This window comes from Petromyzon marinus, chromosome 39, assembly GCF_048934315.1.
Source record: "Petromyzon marinus isolate PM22_M1 ecotype Great Lakes invasive population chromosome 39, UKy_Petmar_22M1.pri1.0, whole genome shotgun sequence".
NCBI lineage: Eukaryota > Metazoa > Chordata > Hyperoartia > Petromyzontiformes > Petromyzontidae > Petromyzon > Petromyzon marinus.
In genome coordinates this window covers 16,950,861-16,978,749 of record NC_133705.1, presented here as the reverse complement: position 1 = coordinate 16,978,749, position 27,889 = coordinate 16,950,861, and the positions used below count along the sequence as shown (strand labels likewise).

General features: G+C 47.2%; 1 protein-coding gene across 1 annotated transcript; it reads left to right on the top strand.

Annotated features, from left to right (window-relative positions):
- Positions 1-1,057: 1,057 nt before the first annotated feature.
- On the top strand, positions 1,058-26,923 carry LOC116950431 (DBH-like monooxygenase protein 1). Its single transcript, XM_032968167.2, has 13 exons — positions 1,058-2,106; positions 2,916-3,062; positions 4,068-4,226; positions 5,436-5,522; positions 6,275-6,451; positions 7,044-7,146; positions 7,849-8,015; positions 8,155-8,237; positions 15,516-15,612; positions 16,741-16,800; positions 19,507-19,640; positions 24,845-24,998; positions 25,831-26,923. The coding sequence occupies exons 1-13, from the start codon at positions 1,819-1,821 to the stop codon at positions 25,969-25,971; spliced, it is 1,797 nt and encodes a 598-aa protein (XP_032824058.1). The 5' UTR covers positions 1,058-1,818; the 3' UTR covers positions 25,972-26,923.
- Positions 26,924-27,889: the final 966 nt, after the last annotated feature.

Genomic DNA, 27,889 nt, shown 5'->3' with positions numbered 1-27,889 from the left:
CCTGGCTCTTTCCCCTTCCATTAGCTCGCGCCCTCCTACCCAGCTCACACCTCAATACTTGCCATGGTGGAGGAGGTGGAGGTCTCCCCCTTTTACTCCACCACGTCCACCAACACGGTCCCTCCGGCGCTAACCCCGGACGGAATAAGAAGACCAAGCTTGATTAACACCAACACACCGCAACTAAATTTGTCAAGCGACAGTAGGAAATTCTTAGTCCTAAATGGCAAGGTGCATCAGGCAACAAAACTATTTTCCACCGCACGGTCGTATGCCACCCACCATGCCAATGCACAGAGTTGCAGTCCCGGTTCCTTGCGGTTCCTCGCTCTGGAGATCACAAGAGCTACCAGGGCAAGGCGCGAGCACAGCAGGCCCTGCATGTACGATGGAACGTTGCCCCCTCCAGCCACCTCACCGCCCAAGTCGGCGAACTGCACGTCTCATTGCTCACCGCGTGATCCGCCAACCCCCACCTCGCTCAGCCCGGTCGGCACAGCACCACGACCATGGGGGATGGGCTGCTGTGCTGTCGGTAACTGTAGCTAAGGTCAATTACCATGTGTCACTGGTAATTATAATCACAGGGTGTTATTGTAATTTCAGCTGCTAACCCAGCCTTATCTCGTATAGCTGATGTAGACGCAGAGCAACAGCTACAAATTCACATTCAGGTGGTCAAGACAGATAGTCGCGTCAGGAATAGCGGAGTGTATCGCTGCGCTATCTCCTTGTATTTGTGGTTCAGGCTTTGCGTCGTTGTACGGCCTGCTCTGGATGACCACAGTCGCACACTGAAGAGTTTTTAATTTTCCATTTGTACTAACCCAATAAACATTGCACGTTGAACCACCGTTAGTTAGTCCAACGGTTCCAACTACATGCAACGTTGGCTCAACACTGCATGTTTACTGGGAATACTCCTCTAAGTCATTATAATGCCACCTCGTTCTGGCTGGACCTAAGAGGGCCTCCTGCGAGTGTTTGTGGGAGGTACGTTCGTGCGTCAGTTGTGGGAGGTACGTTCGTTGTATTTGTGTCTGGTTGCACAAAAAACGCAACTCTAGTAGTTGCAATAATCTCCACCACACCTACGCATGGCGGTCACAGTTCCTCAACGCCCACGCCTCGTGTCGGAACACCATCAAGCTAAGTGTAGATATAATAAAAACTAGCGCCTGTCTGTTGCGCCAGCGTTTAACAGACGTGGAGCCTGGCAGTGTTAACGCGAGTGTGCTGTACTAGGCACGAATTGGCTTGTTTAGTTTACGTGAAAAACCTTACTAATTGGGTGTCGTGTGGTGGCGGGTTTAACGACACATTTATATTGATGCGATCTAACCCAATAAAACCTCTTACATCTTAGTCCAGTCGATGACAACAACCCGTCGAGTCACAGTCAAGTCGTAGAGTCATTCTCTTAGTCTCGTCGACCAAAGCGGTCGGTCGCTCGTCGTTATTAAATGTTGACGAGAAGGGGGCACGCTCTTTGTTCCTCCCTAATGTTACCACGTCAGCCAAAAATCACGGAACTCGGTCAATCATTTTACGTACCGTACTTATAAAGGGATTTACTATTTGCGGTCTTCTTCCTCTGCACGCTCTCCCAGCGTTGCTAAAGTTTGCTCGCTCGGCATTTCCACCCGGACTCATCATCAATCTCACCTCGTCACACAGCCGGCCGACTCACAGCCACAATCAGACTATAATAAGAAGAATAACGTTAGTTTGGTCACTGAATAATTCGTTGGCAATATCATTACTGGGAGCGAGAGTGGTAGCAGAGAGATCCCCTGGGGCGGAAGATCACAGCGCGACATGCTGGCCCTTTCTGCCCGGCTGTGCCTGCTGGGGGCCTTGGCGGTTGCCCTGACAGGCGGCCCAATTGGGGCCACGGAGCTCTCGCTGGAGAAATTCCAGCACCGTACGAAGTTGCACGAGCACTTCTTGCTGTCGTGGAACATCAACAGCTCCTACATCGTGTTCAAGATCGAAGTGCAGACCGCTGGCTACGTGGGGTTTGGGGTGTCGAGGAAGGGCGGCATGAAGGACACGGACATGGTGGTGTGTGGGGCCGACCATGCCGGTGGCGACTACACCTGCACGGTAAGAGAGGGGAGTGGGGGGCAGCCTTGGATAGGTTGTGGTCAGCCCTGTAGCATAATTACTTAAATAATTACTTTATTTAAATAATTATCTTCTGTTTAGTGTTTAACATTGCTGCTGTTAGAGGGTGTCTGCCTCTAACTGCCCAGTAGTATACTCCACGAGCCTCCTTCACAGAGGACGATCTTGACATCGCTGGTACCAGTCATTGGGGAGTCCAATCAGCCTAATATCCTGTACCACAGGAGCTTATTTTCTCTCCAACTTGTGCCATGCCATTTAGCCCCCTCTATCCAGCCAAAGAGAACCTGCTTGGGCATGCAGATGAGCATGCGGGCTAGAAGACCGAGCCAACGCAGCCTCGGCTGCTGGAAGAGATCACTGATGGGACCGTGTCCAGAATGTTCAAGGGTCTGTGAATGTTTTAAACCAGTGCAGATGTTCCTTCATAGAGAAAATCGAGATTCGTATGGAGCGACAGGTCAGGTAGCTTCCAACCGGCGTTATGCAGCTCATGAAAAGATAATACTGCTTGGCCGATTTTGAGCGAGAACTCCGCTGCCAAACCAGAGCTGGCCATACACATACTGACCAGGTACGGAAACATATCCATTCTCTCCATAGCTGCCCCATCACTCGTGGGGAGTTGAGGATGTGGGGCATTTGATGACATCAAATACCCAAGTAGGTGCTTTTTTGTGGGCTGATGATAAGGCCTCACTCACCATCACACACTCTCATCTGCCGTCACACACACATTGACTCCTATCACACGCATCATTCTCTCCCCATCGTCCCTGTGGCGTCAGGACCGTTACTCAGCAAGTGAGACAACCCCCGTGAAGGACGACTCTCAGGATGTCCATATCTACAGCCTCAACCTCGTCAACCAGCACCGCGTGGTCACGTTCGGACGGAAGCTCAAGACCGGAGATAAGTACGACGTGGACATCACGGTGAGTCTTCATCGATTCTGTTGCATCACACGCACCGCTTTTACTTTCTTATGAATGCTTTCCAACAAGGTTTAAAAGCATCAATGCATTCTAATGTGTAGGCTTTCGCGAGCAATATTATTCACTAGGTTGTTGGGGGGCGCCTGCGTCGCCCCCCAAAAACCTAGCATTCATCATAGAAAGATAAAGTTGTGCGCTTCCCAACGTAATGGAACATCTGTCCCTGCGACTTGTTGGTTGTGATAGCGTATGCGGGGAGAATGGGAAATTGTCGTCGTCGCAAAACAAATGGCAAAGTTGTGTCGGTGGGGGCCAAGTCGATTCTGGGAATCAACACTGAATCGCCTCGTTCTCTCTTTTTTTCGTTCTCTCTCAAGCGTTCATCATATTCATTATAGACAGAAAAAGTTGTTGATATATAAATATTATTTTACATCTGGAAGACCTCATTGAAAACGACATTTCGTGTGAATTTGCTCTCGTCGTTAAGTAGATGGCCTTGCCGGGGGTTCGGTTCGATGTGGACTTTCACCTGCTTGGGATTGCGGGATCGAGATAAGGCGACATAGAGCTGCTGGCCGTGCGAGTAGACCGCCGTCTGCAGATCGATGCCAACGTAATCGAGCGTCTGTCCCTGCGCTGCCATCGTTCATGCAGGGGGCGCGGAGGTTTGCAGCGCCCCCTGCATGAAAACGACGGGAAGTGCAGCGTTCATCATATTCATCACAGATAAAGTTGGGCGTTTATATTATTAATAAAGTTTTTGGGGTTAGAGCACGTAAATATGAATGTGTCATTAACGATAGACAATATGTGTCAGCACAGTCTACGTGTCGTTGAAACATTTATATTTACGCGATCTATCCAAAAAACCTAAAGGTCAATGCATCGTGTCCGCGTACCATATCTGTCATGTCTGCCTCATCTGTGCGTCGATGCATTACAAATCTGCGCTTGTCATTTCTGGGCGCGTACTGTGTGTGTGTCTCTGCGCCTGGCGTGTAGCACGACACGATGCGAGCGGTGTTCGCGTTCGGGAGCGACGTGGTGATCGTTCACCATGGCGCTAACCGCGGCACCAAGTCGGTGCTGCTGCTGTCGTACTCTTTGGATCGCGACGCGGTCCAGGAGCCAAGCACGACCGCCGACCTGCTCACCAGCAACGTGGCTCACCCACCGCAACGCGAGCACTCACCCACTATCGAAGGGAACACTCACTCACTGCAGGAAGCACTCACTACTACAAGCACTCACTCGTGCAAGTTCTACTCACGACAGACAGCACTCACTCCTACAGGGCATAGTGAAGCACTGATTATTGGACAGGTGGCCGGCAGGGCTTGGTGATGTCATTGGCATCATCAGCCGTATCACGCTCGATGGGGTTCCAAGGATTTTTCCTGCCTATAAAATGTGGGGGTGGCCACCATTTTTCGAGGGCTCGAATAATCCACCACAAAAAAAGCAGTTTATTGCAATTGTGAGTTGAGCAATCGACTTCATAAATGAGTCATACCAGCTCCAGACGAAGCACACACACAAGGCAAGGACGGGGGAGACTGCAGGAAGCCTGCCCAGGAAGAGACAACAACGCTATTACAAAAGCAGCAGGAATTCAATCGCAGTTTGAAATCATTTCTGCTTTGTTGTCGTTATATATGAGAGGAAGTACCCATCGCTGAGTGACAGGCCCTCTCTAACCCCCAACAACATCCCCATCTCCCCACCTCCAGGTGCCCACTCCCACCTTCCGCAGTCCCCCCGAGCGCAACCCCTCCCCTTCCCCACCGAGCCCTCCGGACAACTGAGTGGATTCATGGTCGGGACGTCGGATATAACTCGGGTTACCTGTCCCCCAATTACCCCGGAGTTTGTATGCAGATATATTTTTGTTACATAATAGTGACAATCCAACTACATTGATTATAACGTCTTATTTATTTTTGAATTGCATCCAATTTTAGTGTGAAAAGTGGCCTATTTGTGGAATTTCATGTTTACTATGACAACCACCGAAACTAATTAGTAATTCATATGGTTCAATATCATTCCAGGACCCAGTAAACATGCCGTTGGCCCGACGTTTCATGTTAAGGACAGCACAGATAAATAATGTTTGTATGTTGAATTTCTTTCGCACCGTACGTGGCCAACTGTGCTAATCGGAAGTGCGGGGGAAGGACAACTAAAAAAAGATACCATGTTTGTACTGCACTTCTATGCTCCCACGCCTATGCTGCCTTCATAAATATGCACTGAATTAGCGTGAAGTACGGTAAAATAACTCTCCCACGATCCGCGTGGCATTGGCGAGGCCCTCATCCAGCACATTACACTGTGGGTCTTAGCGGGCTGTGCTTTCTGTCGTTGCAGTTCAAGATTCCTTCGGACAAAAACACCTTCTACTTGTGCACGATGTTCAAGCTGCCCGTGCTGACAGAAAAACACCATCTCATTAAGGCAAGGATCCAGCGGGGCCCAGCGGCCTCCACACTCTCACAATGTCTGATGAGGCCACCCGGTCACTGGGGCCTAGTGAGGGGCGGGGGGCGGGGGGCAGGTACACGCTGGGGACCATGCCACGTGTTCTTGAGATGGTGGCGAGACGGGTTGTGAATGTGACGTCTGATTCTGGTTGTAATATCTCGTATCGGTTCTGGGGGCTGTAATGCCTGTAAGCTCGTGTCTATTTCAGACCCAGCTGGCAGTGTCGATTTGTCCACCCTACCACATCCATTCACCGTGACCCACCAACTCCCTCTTCCCCTTCCTCTCTCACCATCAATTGTCCCATCTTCCTCATCCACCTCCCAGATCCTTTTCCCACTCATTCACATTCATCAACCACCTCGACACATTCCCACTGCTCCAAAATTGCTCCAACCTCCCACCCCTCCAGCCACTCACCTGTATTTTACTTCCCCACCCCAGCATCTTAATCTCCCACCTCCATCTTCCACTCGATCGCACACCTCCATCTTCCACTCGTCCACCCACCTGCATCTCCCAGTCCTCCACCTTCCCACCTCCATACCAGTCCCTCACCTTCATCTCTCGCCCGCATCTCCCACTCTCGTACCTCAATCTCCCATCCTATTACCTCCATCCTCAATTTTCACACCCTTATCTCCCACTTCCCTCTGCTACTCCTCCACCCTCCCCACCTACACATCTCACTAGTACCCCCCCCTCCCCCCCTCTCTGGAGGGTAGGTGGAAGCAGTGGTGACGAATGGCAGTGAGCCATACGTGCACCACATGATCCTCTACCGCTGTGCCGTCAACATCAAAGGCTCGGACAAGCAGCAGAACCAGTGCTACCATCCCAACATGCCCGAGCCATTCTGGAAGTGCCAGGGCATCACGGTGGCCTGGGCTATCGGTGGCGAGGTAACCGCCACCGACCGCGCACCCGACGATCCAAACCCCATCCGTGACTCCGAATCGATGTGAAGAATACATTCTATTTACTGAGAGGGTTTCTGCCTCTGATATGCATTGCAACAAAACCAGGACATGTCAGCGGGAAGGAAAATATCTCGCAGTAACGGAAGAGGGCAGAGCTATGCGTGATTGCCTTGTCCTGAGCTGTGTATTATTAGGGAACTTGATGCAAGGTGCCAGAATTTTTTATTTTACTTTTAATACTAAATGTAAAAACCGTGAATCTCAAGAGTAATCCGTGAGACTTCACATGTGTGGAGTAGTGGTGGGGGTGTGGAAGGGCAGCGGGTGAAGTGTGACGAGTGTGCGACGATCGGTTAGATAGTGGCTGACGGGGAAGGTAGGAGTGGGGCAGCTTCATAAATACCACCATCCCTCTTAGAGCAGCATCAAACAGTTTTCCTTTTAAGCCAACAGTGTTGTGGAAGAAAGTGTTGGGTTATTTTTTTGTTTGTGCTTGTGCACCACTACCAATGCATCAGCAGCGGCGTCACCGGATGATTTGTTAAAAGAGTGGTCGATGTTTCCTGGCGCCCAGGCGTTCGTGTACCCCAAGGACGTTGGCTACTCATTGGGCACAGATGGTGACCCCAAGTACGTCCTGCTCGAGATCCATTACGACAACCCCAACCTCGCCACCGGTGAGGTCAGGGCTCAGGCGCTGAGGACACGGGATCAGAGGGCATGACATTCCGGGTGTGGGATCAGGGTGCGGGGTCAGGGCACAGGGCCCACATCTAGAGGTGACCAGGTGGATGAGGGCAGAGTCCTTCATGCAAGATTCTCTGGCAAGCCACAATGTAAAAAACATGTGCTGGTGGGCGGCATGACGTCACATAGTGAAGGAGTTATCACTGAAACACTCGCAATGCATTGATTACGGCAAGTCCTCGCTTAATGCATGCTGTTCACACTAGAACGCCTTTTTGCTATAACGCGGTTCCTCCCATTAGGCAACACTTTTCGCACAAGGCAGAAACCGCAACGTTATGACCCGGAATCCGCCCCATTTTGATGCGGAACGCTCCCCGTTATGACGCGGTTTCTGAGCGGTGGATGACAAACTATGTTCATGAGCTGCGTGGTTGAGCGGTATAGTAATACAGTACGCGGAATGATAACAGTAATGCGGCAGCATACCCTCAGTTACGTCCCGTCACCTCACTGTGTGTGTACATCGTATCTCGCCAAATTTTACTTATCGTTACATTAAGGGAAAATTATTTTTGCTTAACGCGTTGTTTTTTTTCTTAGCACGGCACTATCAGGAAAACATCTTCCGTATTAAACGAGGGCTTGTGTTGCAACCATACAACACGACACCGCCTGTCGCCCCCCTTCAGGTGTCGTGGATAACTCCGGCTTCCGGCTCTTCTACACCAACAAACTCCGCATGTACGACGCGGGGATCATAGAAGTGGGGGTGGACCCGAGCCCCTACCACATCATCCCCCCACACGTCTCCAGCTTCGTTAGCCACGGCCTGTGCACCACGGCGCTCCTGCAGGATGTGAGTTATCTTCGTTGGGATCCTTGTCTTTGGCCGAGGGCCCAACAGCACTGTCGCATATCCCACGCTAAAACGCACGCGTAGGCGCCCCTACGACGAGGGATGGTGACCCATCTGCTCGTCTCGTTGCTGCATGCAGGGCCACGTGTCACGTGTGCACGTGTTCGCCACGCTGCTGCACGCGCATCTGGCCGGGAGAAAAATTCACGTGCGCCACTTCCGGTGAGTGCGAGTCACTTCCGGTGTGTGCCACCTCCGGTGAGTGCGAGCCACTTCCGGTGTGTGCCACTTCCAGTGAGTTCACTTCCGGTGTGTGCCATTTTCCGGTGAGTGTGAGTCACTAACGGTGCGAGTCACTTCCGGTGAGTGTGTGCAACTTCCTGTGAGTGTGAGTCACTTCCGGTGTGTGCCACCTCCGGTGAGTGCGAGCCACTTCCGGTGTGTGCCACTTCCGGTGAGTGTGAGTCACTAACGGTGTGAGTTACTTCGGGTGAGTGTGTGCCACTTCCGGCGAGTGCCACTTCCAGTGAGTGCGTGCAGTGGTGCCTGTGCATGGGCGTCGTGGTGACGTCACTACCACTTAGTGGCGAATGGCGGTTGTTGTTGTTGTGCATTGGCACAGTTGGTGCATCTGCCAATCACCTCGGCAAGTCAACCCATGGCACCTGGGTCTGCCTCGTGACCTGTCAGCGTGGCCTCAAAAGTGCACCTAGACTGGCACAAGCGACATGGTGACTTCATCGCAATTCTCCTGCTGTGTATCCTACTGCTGTCCCTCCCGGCCATATCTAGTGCCACACTCAACGCTACAAACGGCTACCCTCGTTATTTTGCGTCAAAACTTGTTGCTCGATTTGCCACTACACCTGCAAATGAAACAGCTCATAGACACTTCTACACTCCATCATTGTATCCTTTTAAACCCTATCTTTGTCCCATTACTTCACCAGCACTCCTTCCAAACTTCATTCTGCTCTTAAAAATAACACCATCTGTGAGCTGCTGCTATTCGTCCAAGGTTCGCCGCTCTTCATCCTTTCACAGAAAATACTTATGCAAACTGTTAATTCTACTTTTCTTATTTCTGGGTGGTATTGAGCTTCATCCTGGCCCAAATGCAAAGAGCTCGTATAATTCTGTAGATTTTTCTGGCAGGAAAGGTGTTGGTGTTCTACATGTCAACATCAGAGGGCTTGTGATTAAATTAAGTCAACTAAAACTAGAAGTGGCAAATCTTGACCCGGACATTTTTTGCCTAACAGAAACATGTCTCACTCCTGCCGTCAATGACTTGCAGATTACGATTTTAAACTACAACCTTTTTCAGCTTGACCGATGATCTAAAGGAGGTGGAATTGCCATCTATGTTCGTAACACTATTGCATGTTCACCAGCTCACTCCTTGTTTAAAAAAATGTTGCTTTGAAGGTCCGGCTCTCAGAATAACTCTCCCAAATAATCAACAGATATTGGTAGTGTGCTGCTATAGACCGCCTTGTGGGAAGGATGTTGAAGCTGCATCGGCACTGAGAGAGCTTTTTGGGGGCCTCCCTAAAGGTGAAATAATTTTAGTGGGTGATCTAAATTGGAATTGGCTAAACCCGCCGGCCGTGGCCACAAATTTTACAGATGAATTTAACTTGTTTCAATGAATAAATGTCCCCACAAGACCCAACCTAAAAAATCCGGGACAGTCAACTCTGCTTGACGTCCTATTGACAAATGCCCCTCACAATTTCGCACTGACTGGTGTTCTGGGTAATAACCTTAGTGATCACTCCTTCATTTTTGGTGTGAGATCATCAGCCAGACCCAAAGCCCCCCCTAAAATTATTGAGAAGCACTCTTTGAGGCACTTCAGCACTCAGGCATTTACAAATGATGTGCTTCACTCGGATATTGATAAGGTCTGTGATATCCCCAACCTGACTACGGCTTGGGAGACTTTCAGGTACACGTTTCTCCAAATTCTTAACAAACATGCTCCGTTGGTTAGATTTAAAACTAAAGGCAACCGCCCACCGTGGTATGATCTTTTGATTACAAAGCTCATGAAAACTAGGGACAAGGCTTGGGCATGTGCTCAGAAAAGTAATTTGGTAAATGACTGGCTATAATACAGGATTTTAAGGAATAGATGCATAAAAAAATACGGCATGCAAAAAATGCCTATTTTTCCTCCACTCTCCTGGAATCACATGGAAATGCCAGGATTTTTTGGAAAACAATCAAATCTATCGAAAAGGCATCCAAAACAGAAAATCTGCCCGTTGAGCTTCACCGAAATGGGGAATATTTTTCAGATCCCAAAGAAATAGTTGACAATTTTAACCTTCATTTTTCTGAAGCTGGTAATCTTTGTGATAATGTATTGGGAGTCACCCCTGCTCCTGCAAATTCCTACACCCCTGTCCAAACATTAAACGAATTTAGTTTCCAACCAATCCACGAAAGTAATGTTCTGAAACAACTGTCCTACCTCAAAGGGTCCTCCTCTACCGGAGCAGATAGTTTTCCCGTCTTTGCTCTACTAACTGTTGGTCACCTAATATACAAACCTATAGCCCATATTTTCAACCTGTCCATCAAAGAAGCATCAGTTCCTCTAGAATGGAAACATTCCTATGTCCGTCCACTTCACAAAGGGGGCCCTAAAGATGATCCCAATAACTACAGACCTATCTCAATTTTGTCCCCATTGATAAAAAAATTTGAAAAATTATTGAACTCAAATTAGCAGTTTCCTCTCCACCAACAATCTACTACATCTAAAATAATCTGGGTTCCGGAAAAAAAACAGCACCACATCTGCTGCATTAGACTCTTTGAATCAAATTTACAATAGCCTTGATAATAAGCAGTACTGTGCCTGTCTTTTTCTTGAACTGTCCAAAGCTTTTGATACAGTAGACCACAACACCCTGCTTAGTAAACTAAGTTGCCTCGGTTTTTCCGAGAACACAGTACAATGGTTAAAAAATGACCTCTTTTCTCGCACCCAAACTGTATTCACAGATGGTTGGAGGTCAAACAGTGTTAAGATAACAAAAGGGGTTCCACAGGGTTCCATCCTCGGCCCCCTCTTGTTCTCTCTTTATGTCAATGACTTGGGCACAGAACTGGATCATTCCAGGGTAAATCTTTTTGCAGATGACACGATACTGATTACTGCTGGCCGCTCTCCAGATGACGTGATTGCTAAGCTCCAGGGTGATTTCAACATACTACAACATCAGCTAGTTTCTCTTAAACTAGTCCTGAATACCTCCAAAACCAAGGTGCTATGCTTCTCTCTGAGACTAAAGCAGGAAGTTATTTTTCCCCAATTACATTCCTTGAATAATTATCAAATAGAGCAAGTCAAGATCTATAAGTATCTTGGGGTCATCCTGGATTCAAAACTTAGTTTTGAAGATCACATTGATTATATTGGTAAAAAGACAAAAATAAAAATTGGTTTTCTGTATCGACACAAGCACTGCTTCCCCCCAATGTTCCGTTTGGAATTGATACAAGCTACCATACTGCCTCTACTTGATTACTGTGACATCGTGTATAAATCAGCCCCAAGTACTGTACTGAAGAAGCTTGATTCCATCTATCACTCGGCCTTAAGATTTGCATTGAACTGCCCATATAGGACTCACCACTGTGATCTCTACATTGGGTCAAACTTAACATCTCTTAATGTTCGACGGCTTGTGCACCAGATCTTATTTATTCACGATGTACTTACAAAAAATTCCGCAGACTACCTACTGGATCTCCTCTCTGTTTCAAAGAACAAATTTGACCTCAGGTCTTTGCTCATTTACCAGCTTCACATTCCCTATTGCCGTACAAAAACTGGAGGAAGGGCCTTTGCTATTGATGCCCCCAGGGTCTGGAATGCTATTGCCAATAAACTGCAACTTGAATCACTACCTATGAGATCTTCACGCAAAACTGCTCTAGAGGAGTTGTACAACCCTAGCTGCCACTGCTATTCAGTGGCCTAAAATATGGCTCTAGATTTTGGTGTTATAATTTATTTATGTAGTTTATTGTTAAAAATTCGGTCACAGTCCCTATGATCACTGTTACATTGGATGTATGGCTTTTATTTTGATTTCGAAAACGTTTTTTGGTTGTTTTGGCCATGTTTTTGTTTATTGTAGTACGGAGTTAGACTGATGGCCTTAATCTTAGTTGTCTTGTGGTTGTTGTTGTTGTTATTTGACTTGCATCCCACTGGGATTTTTGCACACAGCGTTGGTGTACGGTGCTATTTCAGGAATATTTTGATGTTTTTTTCCTGTATTTTGTTTGCACAGTCACATAATCACTTTAAGATGTTTTCTTGTTCATGTTTTTTGTTTGTTGCGGTTGCACCCGATTCAAGAGCCGAATAGCTCACAGGGCTATACCAAATAAATGAACTATGAACTATCGCCACTTAGTGACGAATGGCGGCTGTTGTTGCTGCGCTGAATAAAAACAAAATCCCAAATGCATCATATAGTCTGATCGATATCAAACCATGGAGCACACACATACTGACACCGCGGTCATTCACCTGGATCAGGTTCAGATACTCACCAAGCCACTCCATGACTCCGTCCGCTCACCGACCTCGACTTGAACTTTACGTTTGTAGCCGGTCCGCCCTATCCGCTCTCTTCCGGCCGTGAATCCTTGCGAGGCCGGCTAAATAGACAACAGCGACGATAATTTTTTGTTTCTAAAAGTTCGGAGAGGATGAGTAGACTCTGCGTTGTTCTGTCCAACAGATGCAATTGCAATCAGAAACGCACCCCGGGTCACAACACCGCAGCTCAAATTCTCAGCTCCAAATCCGCACAAATCTCAATTATGATAAAAGCTGCTTTTACCGAACAACATTTAACATTGATATTATTTAACAAACATTTAACAAGACACATTTTAACATCTGCCCAAAACATGTTGCACCGACTACAGCTCCTGATAACACTGCCTAAACGAGACAATACATACTTATATATTTTTTAAAATATCAAATTATATTAATACGTAAATTAGAGAAGTCATATTTTACTGACAATAAACATAACATAATTCTGAAACCCAAATCGGGAACGTAACCTGTTCAAGGTCACCCGGTGCCGCTCGCCCAACGAGCTCAATGTTAGAACGAGCTTCCAAATGAACAGCGCGATACCAAACGTTATAAACTATTACAAAAACTTCTACTTTCATCACCAAAACAATGTAATCATCTTCAAACACCGTTATATCTATTGATTCGAGTTGGAGTGATCAAAATAAACAAGTAAATAATACTAGTAATAATACTTAAATAAATCGCCACGCCGCGAGACGCCATCTTTATTAGATTTCCCGCGCAAAAACGTCAAACAATATTTACGTGTAAAAAAATAGGAATAGGTTTTACCCTCTCTGGAAATAAACAATAAATAGAAACCTTTTGGAAGGAATCAAATCTTATACAACAAAAAAATAAGTGTAAATCTTGTACCTGCAATCGTGACGACACACACCCCCACAACACCGCAGCAGAATTCCTGCCAATGGGATTCAGCGTTAATATTGTAGACCCAATTACTGAGAGTATTTTATATATTGAAATCAACTTTATTATCAAAGTCCTAATTGTGCATATCTTCATTACCACCAACAGCTCAATCGACAGTCAATTAACATTGCCTAGTTCCTGTCAGTCAATTGACATTCAAGTAGTATAATATTTGTTTAACAGTTATGTATTTTTGGAGCGCATGCAGCTCACCAGCTCGAACTCCGCCCTAATCTAACAGAGTTCTTCGTACTTTGCTGAGCACGTGGGGCTGTGGGTCCCATCACCTGGTCACTATTTGCATTCTCTTGTAGCAAGTAACAACATTAATACTGGTAGGAGCCTAACTCTGTGTGGCAACGAGTAGAGTGCACAGTGGCGATGCATCACAAGCGAGCTCACACCGGCTACACATTTCGACTCCGGCTGTCGCCTGATGAAGCTGGTTGTTATTACTGGCGAAACGTCGTACTCAGTTTGTAAATGTTGTGGCTTGGCTCTCTAACACACCAGTTAGTGCTGTACTAGTGACGAATTGGCCACGTTCTGTTTACGTGACAAACCTTACGAATTGGCTGTGTCGGGTGGTGGCGGGTTTTAACGACACATTTATATATTTACGCGAAATAACCTAAAAACCTCTATTATGGAAGTAATTTTAATTGTGATATCGGTGTCATGTCAAGAGACACAGTAATGTTTTAAAATACTGTACTTCAGACGTCCATTTCAAGAAACATCTTTTTGTCATGCCCACAAAGTGATCTTGAAGTAATTAAGGCATGGACGTGGTCGTCTTGGTCTCATTGTATTCCCACTCACGGCTGCTTTATTACCCAGGAAAGCCTCACCGAGCCTAAGGGTCCCGGCAAGTTTCCGCAGTAGGTGGCCTTGTTGCTATGCGGAACGTCAATTTTGAGTAATTTGTAAGTACTGGACAGTAATTTTTCAGTATAGGGATGTTTTGGCCAATACCAATTACATTGTTTTAGCTTTGGGTTGGAACCAGAGAACCTTTGAAGAATAGGGGGAGAACATGCAAATGCTACACAGCAGCGAGGTGCCCGAATCGAGAATTGAACCCAGGTCCTTCTGGCTGTGAGGCACAAGTTGTACAGTACTACTGTGCTCCCCACCCTGTTGCCTTAAAGCAGGGGCGGTGAACCTTTTGTCTGCCAAGGGCCATCTAGATATTTATAACATCATTCGCGGGCCATACAAAATTATCAACTTAAAAATTAGCCTGTTATATTTGGTCAAACATTTAACTAACTCACCCCTAATGTGATGGCTGGAACTGCTTCTCTTTGGTGAGGCGTGTGGTGATGTTAGCTGGTATTGATGATGTTAGCTGGTATTGATGTTAGCTGGTATTGATGATGTTAGCTGGTATTGATGTTAGCTGGTATTGATGTTAGCTGGTATTGATGATGTTAGCTGGTATTGATGATGTTAGCTGGTATTGATGTTAGCTGGTATTGATGATATTCTTAGCTCTTTCGGTAAAGTCACGTTGAAGGGAAACAATAAAATAATAAAATATGTTAGCTGGTATTGATGGTATTGATGATGTTGCTACTCGCAACTGCTTTTCCAGGTTTGCTCCTAGATTTATTGAATTTAGAGTCCCGCCTGTGGTTGCCTTGGCAGGGCCAGCGACCAAATGATTCCGCTGGCCTCGCACGGCCCGCTGGCCTCGTACAGCCCCACGGGCCTCACACGGCCCGCTGGCCTCGCACGGCCCGCGGGCCTCGCACGGCCCGCTGGCCTCGCACGGCCCGCGGGCCGGACGTTCCCCACCCCTGTGGCGCCTTAAAGGCTTCCACAACGCAACGATTGTCGCACGGATTTCGCGTCGCGGAGTGGAGCGCGCCGTGGGGACGCTGCCTCCGACAGGATGGGCTGCGTTGCTGTGCTCATGAGAGGCGACCCGCGTGGTTTTCCAGGGCCGGGGAGGAGATTGGAAGTCTCGGTGAAGACAACACCTACGACTTCAACTTTCAGGAGAACAGATACTTCCCACAGCACATTGACGTGTTTGCGGTGAGCGGTACAACTCCTAGCACCATCTGCTCCTCTCTCTCAACATTTTCTTCCACTTCGTATTTTAAGCGAAATCTGCGTTATTTTCAGTTTGAATTGCATATTCTCTATTGTTTTTGAGGGGGTGGGGGCAGTGAAGTGGGGCTCTTAACCTGGTAACCTGAGTTTGAATCATGGCCACGGCTAACATCCGTGGCGAGCGATAGCTGAGCCCATCCATGGTTCCACCACTTCACAAACCCGCGCTGATCAGTGTGGTGGAGCACGGTCAAGCGATCACCACAAGCCGCGCGGCACGGGAAGGCATTCATCCAGCAGTGGATTTTGAACGTACTGAAAGCCGGGCGGTGAGTAAACGCCTCGGTTCAAGGTAACGAGCTGTCGGTCTGTGCAGAGGTAAGGCAGTGTCCAGCATCATGGGGTCTGTGTCACTGTGACGTGATGTCTGTGTGACGTGCTGTGACACTGTGACAGTGTGACGTGTTGTGTGTGTGTCACTGTGACAGTGTGACGTGCTGTGACACTGTGACGTGCTGTGACACTGCGACGTGGTGTGTATGTCACTGTAACACTGTGACGTGCTGTGACACTGTGACGTGGTGTGTGTTACTGTGACAGTGTGACGTGGTGTGTGTGACATGCTGTGACACTGTGACGTGGTGTGTGTGTCACTGTGACACTGTGACGTGGTGTGTGTGTCACTGTGACACTGTGACGTGCTGTGACACTGAAGTGCTGTGACACTGTGACGTGTTGTGTGTGTCACTGTGACACTGTGACGTGCTGTGACACTGTGACGTGGTGTGTGTCACTGTGACAGTGTGACGTGGTGTGTGTGACATGCTGTGACACTGTGACGTGGTGTGTGTGTCACTGTGACACTGTGACGTGCTGTGACACTGAAGTGCTGTGACACTGTGACGTGATGTGTGTCACTGTGACAGTGTGACGTGGTGTGTGTGACATGCTGTGACACTGTGACGTGGTGTGTGTGTGTCACTGTGACGTGCTGTGACACTGAAGTGCTGTGACACTATGACGTGCTGTAACACTGACGTGCTGTGACACTGTGACGTGTTGTGTGTGTCACTGTGACACTGTGACGTGGTGTGTGTGTCACTGTGACAGGGCGATGTGCTGGTGGTGGAATGCACCTATGACACGGAGGAGAGGAAGAACATCACCATTGTAAGCACCACACAGCAGCACGAGGTCCCGATTGCGAACACGCTCGCGATTCTAGGTGGGGGGGGGGGCAAAGAACGCGGCATGGATACCGTGCAGGAGAAATTATAAATGTGCGCGGCGACCATCAGCAGACAAAACACTCCGATACGCAACGTAACAACACGAACCTTGATGACACAACAAGAATACACAATATCCAACAAATGCCTTGCGCAAAACACACCGATACATCACAAAACAAATGCCCAAGGAACACAAAACACGCAACGACACGAGGAACCGCATGCCTTGCTAACAGACAACACACTGACACACAGCATGAAACACAAATGACCTGCTAAAACCGCTTTGACTCGAGGCATGGACATGTGATCTTCTCTCTGTTTATTGTGGCCCTTAGTCAAGTTTGAGGCTGGCAGGGATCAGTGATGTTCAAGTTTTATTCACGTTTCATTTATTAGGTATAGCCCTGTGAGCCATGCGGCTCTTAAGTCGGGCGCAACCGCAACAAACAAAATATGAACACAGAACATCTTAAAGCGACGACGCGCAACAGAAACATCCTGGAATTCAACCAGCAAATATTCCACGCAAAATTTTTTACTAAAACGCTGTGTGCAAAAATCACAATGTGGTACAAGCCAACAACAATAATCATAAGACAATTTAGATTAACCATATATTTTCGAATTACCAAAATAAAGCTACACAAACAATGTAACAACAGTAATCATAGGAACTCTGATTTTTAATTGAACAATAAACGATATACATAACACGTACGGCAAAAACCTGCAGCCATAGCTGGCAGCACGACACTCCCAGTGTATGATGTGTGAGTGAGTCAGCAGCAACGTGAGTGAGTGTATGATGAGTGAGTCAGCGCACGATGTGTTAGTCAGTAGTAGCGTGAGTGAGTCAGTGTATGATGTGTGAGTCAGCGCACGATGTGTGAGTGAGTCAGTGTATGATGTGTGAGCGAGTCAGTGGCAGTGTGAGTGAGTGTATGATGTGTGAGTCAGCACACGATGTGTTAGCGCATGATGAGTGAGTCAGTGCATGATGTGTGAGTGAGTCAGTGTATGATGTGAGTGAGAAAGTCAGTGTCGGCTCCCTCTGCTCGCGCCGTCGCCCCCCCCCGGCTCCGTCGCCCCCCCCCCCCCGGCTCCGTCGCCCCCCCCCCCAGCTCCGTCGGCCCCCCCGGCCCCGTCGGCCCCCTGGCTCCCCCGGTCCCGTCAGGTCCCCCGGCTCCATCGGCCCCCTAGGCTCCATCGGCCCCCTCCGTCCGCTCCCTCGGCCCCCTCACAAGCGGCCCCCGCCAGCCGCTGCTGGGAGCGCGCGCCTCAGGCGGCCATCTTGTCCTCACCGTCTCCACAGGCAGCTGCTTCGGCTCTCACACCCCGCCCGCTCGTGTTGATCAGAGGGCCGCCGTACCTAACAAGTTGAGAAACACTGATCGATACCGTCGGGACCGAGTTCGCACGTAGGCTTTCCCAACCGATGTAATGATCCATAATAGTTTTTTTTTATTTAGTTGTGGAGATATGATTCCAATTAGAGCTAAAACCTGCTCACAACTGATGAGGCTGGGTTGTAATCTCCAGCGAAACGAATGAAATTGTCAAATGTTGCTTGCTTTTCAACATGGCCAGGTCTTGCTCAAAACAAACTCGACAGGCGCATTTTCCTGGGTGACAACTTGACTCGATTATCTGTGTCGGGTGGTCGAGAGTGCACAGCCCGAGTTGACGGACCCGCACGACGACCCAAACCAAAAAAACGAATAACAAATCAGTGGTGGACCGAGTGGAGTGAATTCGGATGATCTACAATTTGCTGGAAAGCTGACAAGTCTACAACAATGTATTGAAATGGAATCCTTTAACTAGAAAAATTTGAAAACTAAAATATATTTCACTTTAGTCTTTGAAACTGATCCTAATCATGTTTGTACTTGGGTGTTTTTAAAAGTGTTGAATCCATATTTGGCGTCATATTTTAAATATCTTAATTTTTATTATATTTTTACAACACTGAAGACAATCATGAATGGACAGAGTTCGCTGAATGAGTAAAACAGCAATTGAGTGAAAAAGTGAAATGTTCATGTTCTAGAAGGGCTAAGAAGTTGACATTTGGAACAGCCATATGGTCAATACTTAAAACTAGAAAAATAAACTAACTTTAGAAATGTATGACTGCCTACATTTTAATCAGTCTTACTCACAGGGGCAGGATTGGCCAAAAGTTCTACAATACTCAATCTTGCACCAAACACATACTAACATCGTTACCATCGTTAACACATTCATATTCTCCACAACGACACTCAATTATTATTTTGTGCTATGTATCATATAACTTTGCGTTGAATTCGGACCCGTATCTTACAGAGAGGGTACTTGCCTTTAAACATCTGGCAGTCCAATAGCATTGGTTTAAGGCAAGCCTGACATTCAATGGTGAGACATTGAATGTCTAAATCGGTCAAGAGTTTTGTTGGGATTGAACCAAAGCTGCTGAAATTATGTACTCACAGAAGACCGTGCGGCCAATGCGATGCATACAAAGTATTCGTTTTATTTGTTAGCGCGAAGACAAAAGGATGGGAAGGAAACGGTACTTATTTTGTTTGCTAACATTCTCCGCGACAAGGCACGGTGATTATTCTGCGTTCGGGACGTACGATGGCTCCTGTCGCCCCAGGGAGGCTTCGAGACGCTGCAAGAGATGTGCCTGGCGTACCTGCACTACTACCCTCGAATCTCGCTCGCGCGCTGCCGCAGCATCCCCAATGTGCCGACGCTCGCTCGCAACCTCCTCGGCTGCGAAGTGACCAAGTGAGGCCGCTCGCCCGACAGCAACAAGGCGGTTGAAAGAGGTGGAAGCACGCGTGTTTTAGTGGCCTCGGTGAAACTCTGGAGAAGGTGCCACCCTGGCAGTTCCGGGCAAGTGTGTGGCTGACCTCGGGATGGAAAGGCCTCACGGTCAATATCAGCAAAAGCAGCATCATCCACAAGATCACTCGAAGCTCCAAAGTTGTCAGATTTTCCAGGTCCGTCGTCTGGGTTCCCATGGAAGCTCTGGGACTCCAAAGTTATTCTAGATTTAAAGCTTTCGTGACTGCAAGGATCCATACTCTTTGGTTCTATTCGGTAAAGTCACGTAGGTAAAAAATAAAACAACAAAAATAACGACGTTTTGGTCACAACACAAGTGGCCTTCATCAGGTGAAGGGACCAGACTGTCTCGAGGACAGCGCTGGAGTGAAACACAGCCATGCTCAGACCGCGACCTTTAAGCTGTGTGCGAGGAAACAAGGTGCCTTGACAAAGGAATTAGCATAAAAATTAGCATTTGATTGGCCGACTTAGCATAGAGGTGGTGTACGTGCGGGTGCACTTGCCGTTTGGCGCGGGGGGGGAAGGGGAGTTTACCTATTGATGGTGTGAAAAGTGAATTTTTAAGAGCTGCGAAAGTTTGGGGTACCACTACTTGAAAAATATACTATACCATTGAAAATTAGTTTAATGTTTGGTTTGATTTAGAACATCTTTCCAATGGTTGCTTAATTTGAAACCATCTTCTCGGTTGAAATTGCGTCCGTGTTTGTAGATCTGAATTGCCTCGTGAACAAATCTCTGATAAAAACCTGTGGGTTTGCAAAGAACCTTGGTATCGGAGAAAATTATATCGTGATCACCCACAGCGTTGTAACAGTGATCAGCTACGGCAGTAGAATTCGTTTTGCCGTGTTTCAAATCTGATTTGTGCTCGCGAATTCGGTCAGAGACATGTCGCTTTGTCTCCCCGATATAGCAATCACCGCAGGTACAACTCAATTTGTAAACCCCGGGGTACTGTAAGTCAGGAATGACATCCTTCACAGATGGGATCAGATCACGAATTTTGTGTACTGTATTGAACCGGACCTGGATCTTGTGTTTGTTTAGAATTTTGGAAATCTTTTTAGTAACGCCTGCTATATATGGTAGTGTGATGGTTTTGACCGGAGTATCAAGTGGTTGTTTCTGTATGGAGGGAGAAACAGCTTGGCGGATGGTATGGTCAGAGTAGCCATTCCTTTTGAGGGCCAGGTGTACATGTTTTAATTCACTGGTCAGGTGGTGTTGGTCCGAAATACAATGAGCCCTATGGTATAAAGTTTTGATGGGAGAATTCTTTTGGGCTGGGTGGTGGTGGGAATCAGGTTTCAAGTAGGAATCTGTGTGGGTGGGTTTCCTGTAGACAGAATGCCCCAATGAGCCATCAGGTCTCCTCTCAAACAGAACATCTAAGAATGGTAGCTTGCCATCTTTCTCCACTTCCATGGTGAATTTGATGCCGGGATGTCTGGAATTGATGTGGTGTAGGAAAAGGTTCAGAGCTGGGAGGCCATGTGGCCAAATGACGAAAGTGTCATCCACATATCTCTTCCACAGGGAAGGTCTGAGGGTGGAAGTCTGGATGGCATCTGATTCAAAATTCTCCATGAAAATATTGACTATCACTGGTGACAAGGGGGATCCCATGGGGGTACCCTCATTTTGTTTGTAGAAGGAGCCATTCCAAGTAAAGTAGGTATTGTTGAGGCAGTGCTTAACCAGTGCAGGTGTATCGGGGTCTAGTCCATGTTGGACCAAATTTTCAATTATTTCAATGATATCAGGTACTGGGACCTTGGTGAACAAAGAGACCACATCGAAGCTGACAAGGATATCGTCAGGGGACAGTACAACATCTTTGACCATAGAGACCAATTGTGCTGAGTTAAGTACTGCTGAGGCGGTCTTGCCAGTGAAAGGCAGCAAGGTATCTGACAGAAAACGGGCTAGTCTATAGATAGGGGAGTTGATCGTGGATACGATGGGTCGTAGTGGGGTGCCTTCTTTATGAATCTTGGGAAGACCATAGAATCTAGGGGGTCTTGCAGCAGAAGGTTTTAGGGAGGGACGTTTAGTTGGGTCGATTAGGGAGGTCGAACTTGTGATGATCTTGTTGGTTTTTATCGCTAGGCTATTGGTAGGGTCGTTTTTAATTTTTGAGTAACTTCCATCGTTGAGCAGATTCTGGATTTTGTTGTATGAATCTTTATCCATAATTATAGTAGCATTGCCTTTATTGGCTGAGCGGATGACTATATCACTTCTGTTTTTTTAAATTCGCGAGTTCAGAGCGTTCATTTTTGCTGATGTTACTAATGGGTTTCTTAGCATTCTTAAGAATAGTGGCTATTTCAGCTCTTGCAACGTCTGCTTGGATGTGTCCTACGCCTTTGAGGGCTACATCGACCTGAGAGATGATATCATCTACTGGTATGTGATTTAAAGCTTTCGTGACTGCTAGGATCCATACTCTTTGGTTCTATTGGGTAAAGTCACGTAGGTGAAAATAAAATAACAAAAAATCACGACGTTTCGGCCACAACACAAGCGGCCTTCATCAGGTGAAGGGACGAGACTGTCTGGAGGACAGCGCTGGAGTGAAAAAAAGCCACGCTCAGATCGCGACCTTTCAGCTTAAAGGTCGCAATCTGAGCGTGGCTTTTTTCACTCCAGCGCTGTCCTCCAGACAGTCTCGTCCCTTCACCTGATGAAGGCTGCTTGTGTTGTGGCCGAAACGTCGTGATTTTTTGTTATTTTATTTTTACCTACGTGACTTTACCCAATAGAACCAAAGAGTACTGGTATGTGTTTTGGGGTGACAGCAAAATTCAGTCCCCTAGCCAGTACTGTTTTCAGATTGTCCGAAATCGGGGTGCTACTCTGATTAATGACGATTTTGTTAACGTCTAGTTTTGTTATATGTGGAACTGGGTTCTTCTTTGATAGGTGGTTGAATTTAGAAATCGGGTATAGCTTTACATTTGACTGACAGTGAATCAGCAGAAGAAGCAGTCATGTTGTCTACGTGATTCCAATCAGAAGGTGACATTTTTTGTGTTAACATTAAATTAGCTTGTAGGAGAGTCCTGTCTAAAGTATCGAGTTCAAATCGGAGTAGCCTTATCCTCTCTGAGATTAAAGATAGGCTGGCCTTAAACAGAATCTGTTTAGAATTCGGCGAAGATACAGCAGCAGAAGTGAGTGTGAAAGCGATGGGTATTACCTTGTGATCGCGGCATCTTTTGAGGAACGTCAGCGTCTCGATGAGCTGTGACTTCTTGTCCCGTTGTCTGTTAAAAGCTCTAACAGATAGGTGAAAGCCCTCCCCGTAGAGGTTATCAATTCTAGATTTAAAGCTTTCGTGACTGCAAGGATCCATACTCTTTGGTTCTATTCGGTAAAGTCACGTAGGTAAAAAATAAAACAACAAAAATCACGACGTTTCGGCCACAACACAAGCGGCCTTCATCAGGTGAAGGGATCAGGCTGTCTCGAGGACAGCACTGGAGTGAAACACAGCCATGCTCAGACCGCGACCTTTAAGCTGTGTGCGAGGAAACAAGGTGCCTTGACAAAGGAATTAGCATAAAAATTAGCATTTGATTGGCCAACGTAGCATAGAGGTGGTGTACGTGAGGGTGCACTTGCCGTTTGGCACGGGGGGAGGGGGAATTTACCTATTGACGGTGTGAAAAGGGAATTTTTAAGAACTGCGAAAGTTTGGGGTACCACTACTTGAAAAATATACTGTACCATTGAAAAATAGTTTAATGTTTGGTTTGATTTAGAACATCTTTCCAATGGTTGCTTAATTTGAAACCATCTTCTCAGTTGAAATTGTGTCCGTGTTTGTAGATCTGAATTGCCTCGTGAACAAATCTCTGATAAAAACCCGTGGGTTGCAAAGAACCTTGGTATCAGAGAAAATTATATCGTGATCACCCACAGCGTTGTAACAGTGATCAGCTACGGCAGAAGAATTCGTTTTGCCGTGTTTCAAATCTGATTTGTGCTCGCGAATTCGGTCAGAGACATGTACCATTGAAAATTAGTTTAATGTTTGGTTTGATTTAGAACATCTTTCCAATGGTTGCTTAATTTGAAACCATCTTCTCAGTTGAAATTGTGTCTGTGTTTGTAGATCTGAATTGCCTCGTGAACAAATCTCTGATAAAAACCCGTGGGTTGCAAAGAACCTTGGTATCAGAGAAAATTATATCGTGATCACCCACAGCGTTGTAACAGTGATCAGCTACGGCAGAAGAATTAGTTTTGCCGTGTTTCAAATCTGATTTGTGCTCGCGAATTCGGTCAGAGACATGTCGCTTTGTCTCCCCGATATAGCAATCACCGCAGGTACAACTCAATTTGTAAACCCCGGGGTACTGTAAGTCAGGAATGACATCCTTCACGGATGGGATCAGATCACGAATTTTGTGTACTGTATTGAACCGGACCTGGATCTTGTGTTTGTTTAGAATTTTGGAAATCTTTTTAGTAACGCCTGCTATATATGGTAGTGTGATGGTTTTGACCGGAGTATCAAGTGGTTGTTTCTGTATGGAGGGAGAAACAGCTTGGCGGATGGTACGGTCAGAGTAACCATTCCTTTTGAGGGCCAGGTGTACATGTTTTAATTCACTGGTCAGGTGGTGTTGGTCCGCAATGCAATGAGCCCTATGGTATAAAGTTATGATGAGAGAATTCTTTTGGGCTGGGTGGTGGTGGGAATCAGGTTTCAAGTAGGAATCTGTGTGGGTGGGTTTCCTGTAGACAGTTATTCTTCGAGTCACGTTGAGAGAAACACGTCCCAGCCCTGTTTAAAAAAAAACGTGCCTCCCTCTCGCCCATCCTGGCTCCTCTGTTTCCCCGTAGCCCCTTCCTCCACATCGGAGGCTTTACATACTGGGGCCTTAGGTTCCAGCTACCGAGTAGGCAGACCGCTGCACACGAGATGTACTCACCACCGTGAGACTCACCACTGTGAAACTCCCTCCCCCGGTTCCCGCCATGAGACCGACCACCACATGACACACTCACCACCACATGACACACTCACCACCACACACCACGCGCACACACACCGTGCGGAGACTCGCAAACACACGTCGCGGTGCCGTGCCGGGCGCGACCCACACGACTGCTGTGTGAATTCGCAGGCAAAGCAACAAGTACACGGTGACGTCCCCCGAGAGGCACAAGGGGCGGCTTCTGGAGGCGGTGGTGGCTGAGTACGCGTGGAACACGGACCGCGTGACGCAGTACGAGCGCCTCCTGCGGGACACGGACTACGACGTGAAGCTCTACCTCTCGGTGAGTGACCGCGCCACCTCGTCCTTCTGCTGCTGCTGCTGAGCCACACAATCCCGTCACTGTACCACGTAAAATCTGAACACATTCGACAGGAGCACCGTGGTATTAAATTCACCGCATCCCCCCCATCTCACCCTCGGTCTCCCTTGACACCATCTGCCCTGCACATCGGCCTACCACTTCGAAACAGCCCACAAATGAAATGTGTCCATGACTGCCAGCATCTTGGCTGTACTAAATGAGTACTAGAGGGGGGAAGCTGGTATTTTATATCTGGTGACAATGTCCTGTGATTTGATTGCGTTCAGATATACCCCTGTCATTGTAAGGGCCTCTGCGAGCGCCTTTTTGCCTGTGCTGGGTCTGAGTGCCTCGTACCGTAACAAAAGCAGAAAACTGTCTCCCAAACACAGGGGGAGACGCTGCTGCTGCTGCCGCTCGCGTCGCTGGTTAACCACAAGAGGAAGTGGCAGTGAAAAGTAAATGATCACAGGGCTCGTATAGTCACGGGTCTTACTTTGTGCAAGGGCACTTCCGTGCATTACACAGGCCTAGATATGAAATTCTCGACGATCCGAATGTTTGTTTTGGATTGATCCGAAAAAACAGAAGTGATGTCGCCACGCTGTCTGCCAAAATTGGTCTCTGATGGCATCGGGTAACATCAGGATTGTTAGCACGCAGACGCATCATATAAAATAATTTAAAGACTACAATTTACTTGAGTAATTCATGTAAATAATCTTAAAATCCTCTCCCACCCCACCCCAAAAAAAAAACGAACTTCACTCTCTTGTTTTGACTCACGCGTTGCGTGCCGTGCGTTGAGAAGAACCACACGTGGGTGTACGAGACGGCGAAGCTGCCCGGAGCGCGGAGCACCGCGGGGAGTCGGGGCGACGCGGGGCGCCCGCGCCCGTGGCGTCGCGGGTTTGAACTCCTCACCGTCGCCGTGGCCCTCCTCCTCCAGTGACCACTGCACCCCCTGGCCACCACCCTGCGCCTGCGCCGACGCACCGCTGCAGCGTTGTGCGGTGACCAACAGGGATTCACTCTGCGCAGGGTCACTCAATTCACCCACGTGGTATCACCCCTCACATTCACTCCACGTAGATTCACTCCACGTCGGCGCACATAAATGTACGCACAGAAGCACACGCTCTCCTCCTGCACACAAGGGATGTTCTAAACGTGTTCCGTGCCAGCACACACGTGGCGTGGTCCATCGGTGGCACCAGTCTTCTAAGATTCACTCCCCATAATCAATGTAAATGATAAGTGAATCATATATTCAGACTGAACATGGCGTGAATATAATGATGCGATCGCATTATTGCATGATTGTTGACAAGTGTTTTCTAGCAAATTAACAAGAACATTTAAATGAGTGTATATATATTTTTTACATGACGCCTTCTGTTTTACAGGAATTATTTAACGTAATGCGCCATAGTTCTACGCTACGCATTAATTTTTTAAAATGCCTTCGCGTCCTCCTCCCCACGGCCAGCATCTCTGCGAATGCTCCTCTTGCTATTGTGCGCAGCGTCCCGTGCGCAACGCCACTCGCATCTCCTCGCTTCACGAGCTGTACCGCGTAAATGGATTAAACTCACCGCCCTCTGTGAATTTCCCCTCCCTCGATGTCCACTGAAGTGTCAGCGGGCTCAAGGATCTAACCGCATAAAATCGATTCCCATGCTGACAAAACCCGCATCGTTTTTTGTGTATTAATTATTTTGATCTGTATCTGCTGTAGTGGCAACAAGTGATGCATGCATACATAGTAGACAACATGTAGAAATACAAGGGGATATATAAACTAGGTAAAAACTCAACGTATTCGTCAATAATGCCGCCTTAAAAGAGAAAATCGGCGACATCATAGGCCTTCGTGGCATGCAATAAAGCGAACTACACACAAATTTGGCGTTGATGCGGCCAAGTGGATGGTGTCGTTTTTTGTCAAAAGCTAACTGCCGCGTCTCTTAACGCGAAAGCGAGACAAGTCTTCAGGTTTTTTTCAGTTTATTTATTTTGGTATAGCCCTGTGAGCCATTCGACTCTTGAATCGGGTGCAACCACAACAAAACAAAAAACACGAACAAGAAAACATCTTAAAGTGACTATGTGACTGTGCAAACGGAAAATCCATGAAAAAAACAGCAAAATATTCCTGAAAAAAACACCGTACACCAACGCTGTGTGCAAAAAAATCCCAGTGGGATGCAAATCTAACAACAACCACAAGAAAACTTAGATTAAGGCCATTAGTCTTAACTCTGTACTACAACAACACAAACATGTCCAAACCAAAACACTTTTCAAAATCACCAAAAAATAAAGCCATAATTGCAAAAGTAACAGTGATCATAGGGACTGTGACCGAATTTTTACAATAAACTACATAAATAACATGTAACACCAAATTCTAGAGCCATAAGCAGACTTTCATAAAGGAGTGGCTCAATAATGAGTTGTACATTTAATGCGTACTCACCGAACAAAGCCAAAGTGAATACCATCGTTAGCCAAGGTCTATCCACGGTTGGATGAAGGCTTTCAAAAACCACCGCCACCTCTCGATGCGAACGTAACAAGTTCTAGTGGCTCAGTCATTGCAGCGTCCACCCCGCAGTGACCTCGTGCACACCACCAAGAGCCTGCGCAATGCTCCGCTGGCGGACAGATACATTTAAAATATTAAGAGGGCTTCAAATTGTTATTTATTTACTTGCTATACTGCAAACATGGTAAGAGTCTTGATGAGCCATTGTTAGCCGTGTCGTGCGTAATGTGTTGAGCTTAGACATAAGTCGGTGTTGAGTGGTGTTTTGTGTTGGAGTGGCCACGTGTTCAGTGTTTATTTAAAGGTAGCTCACGTTGCCCAT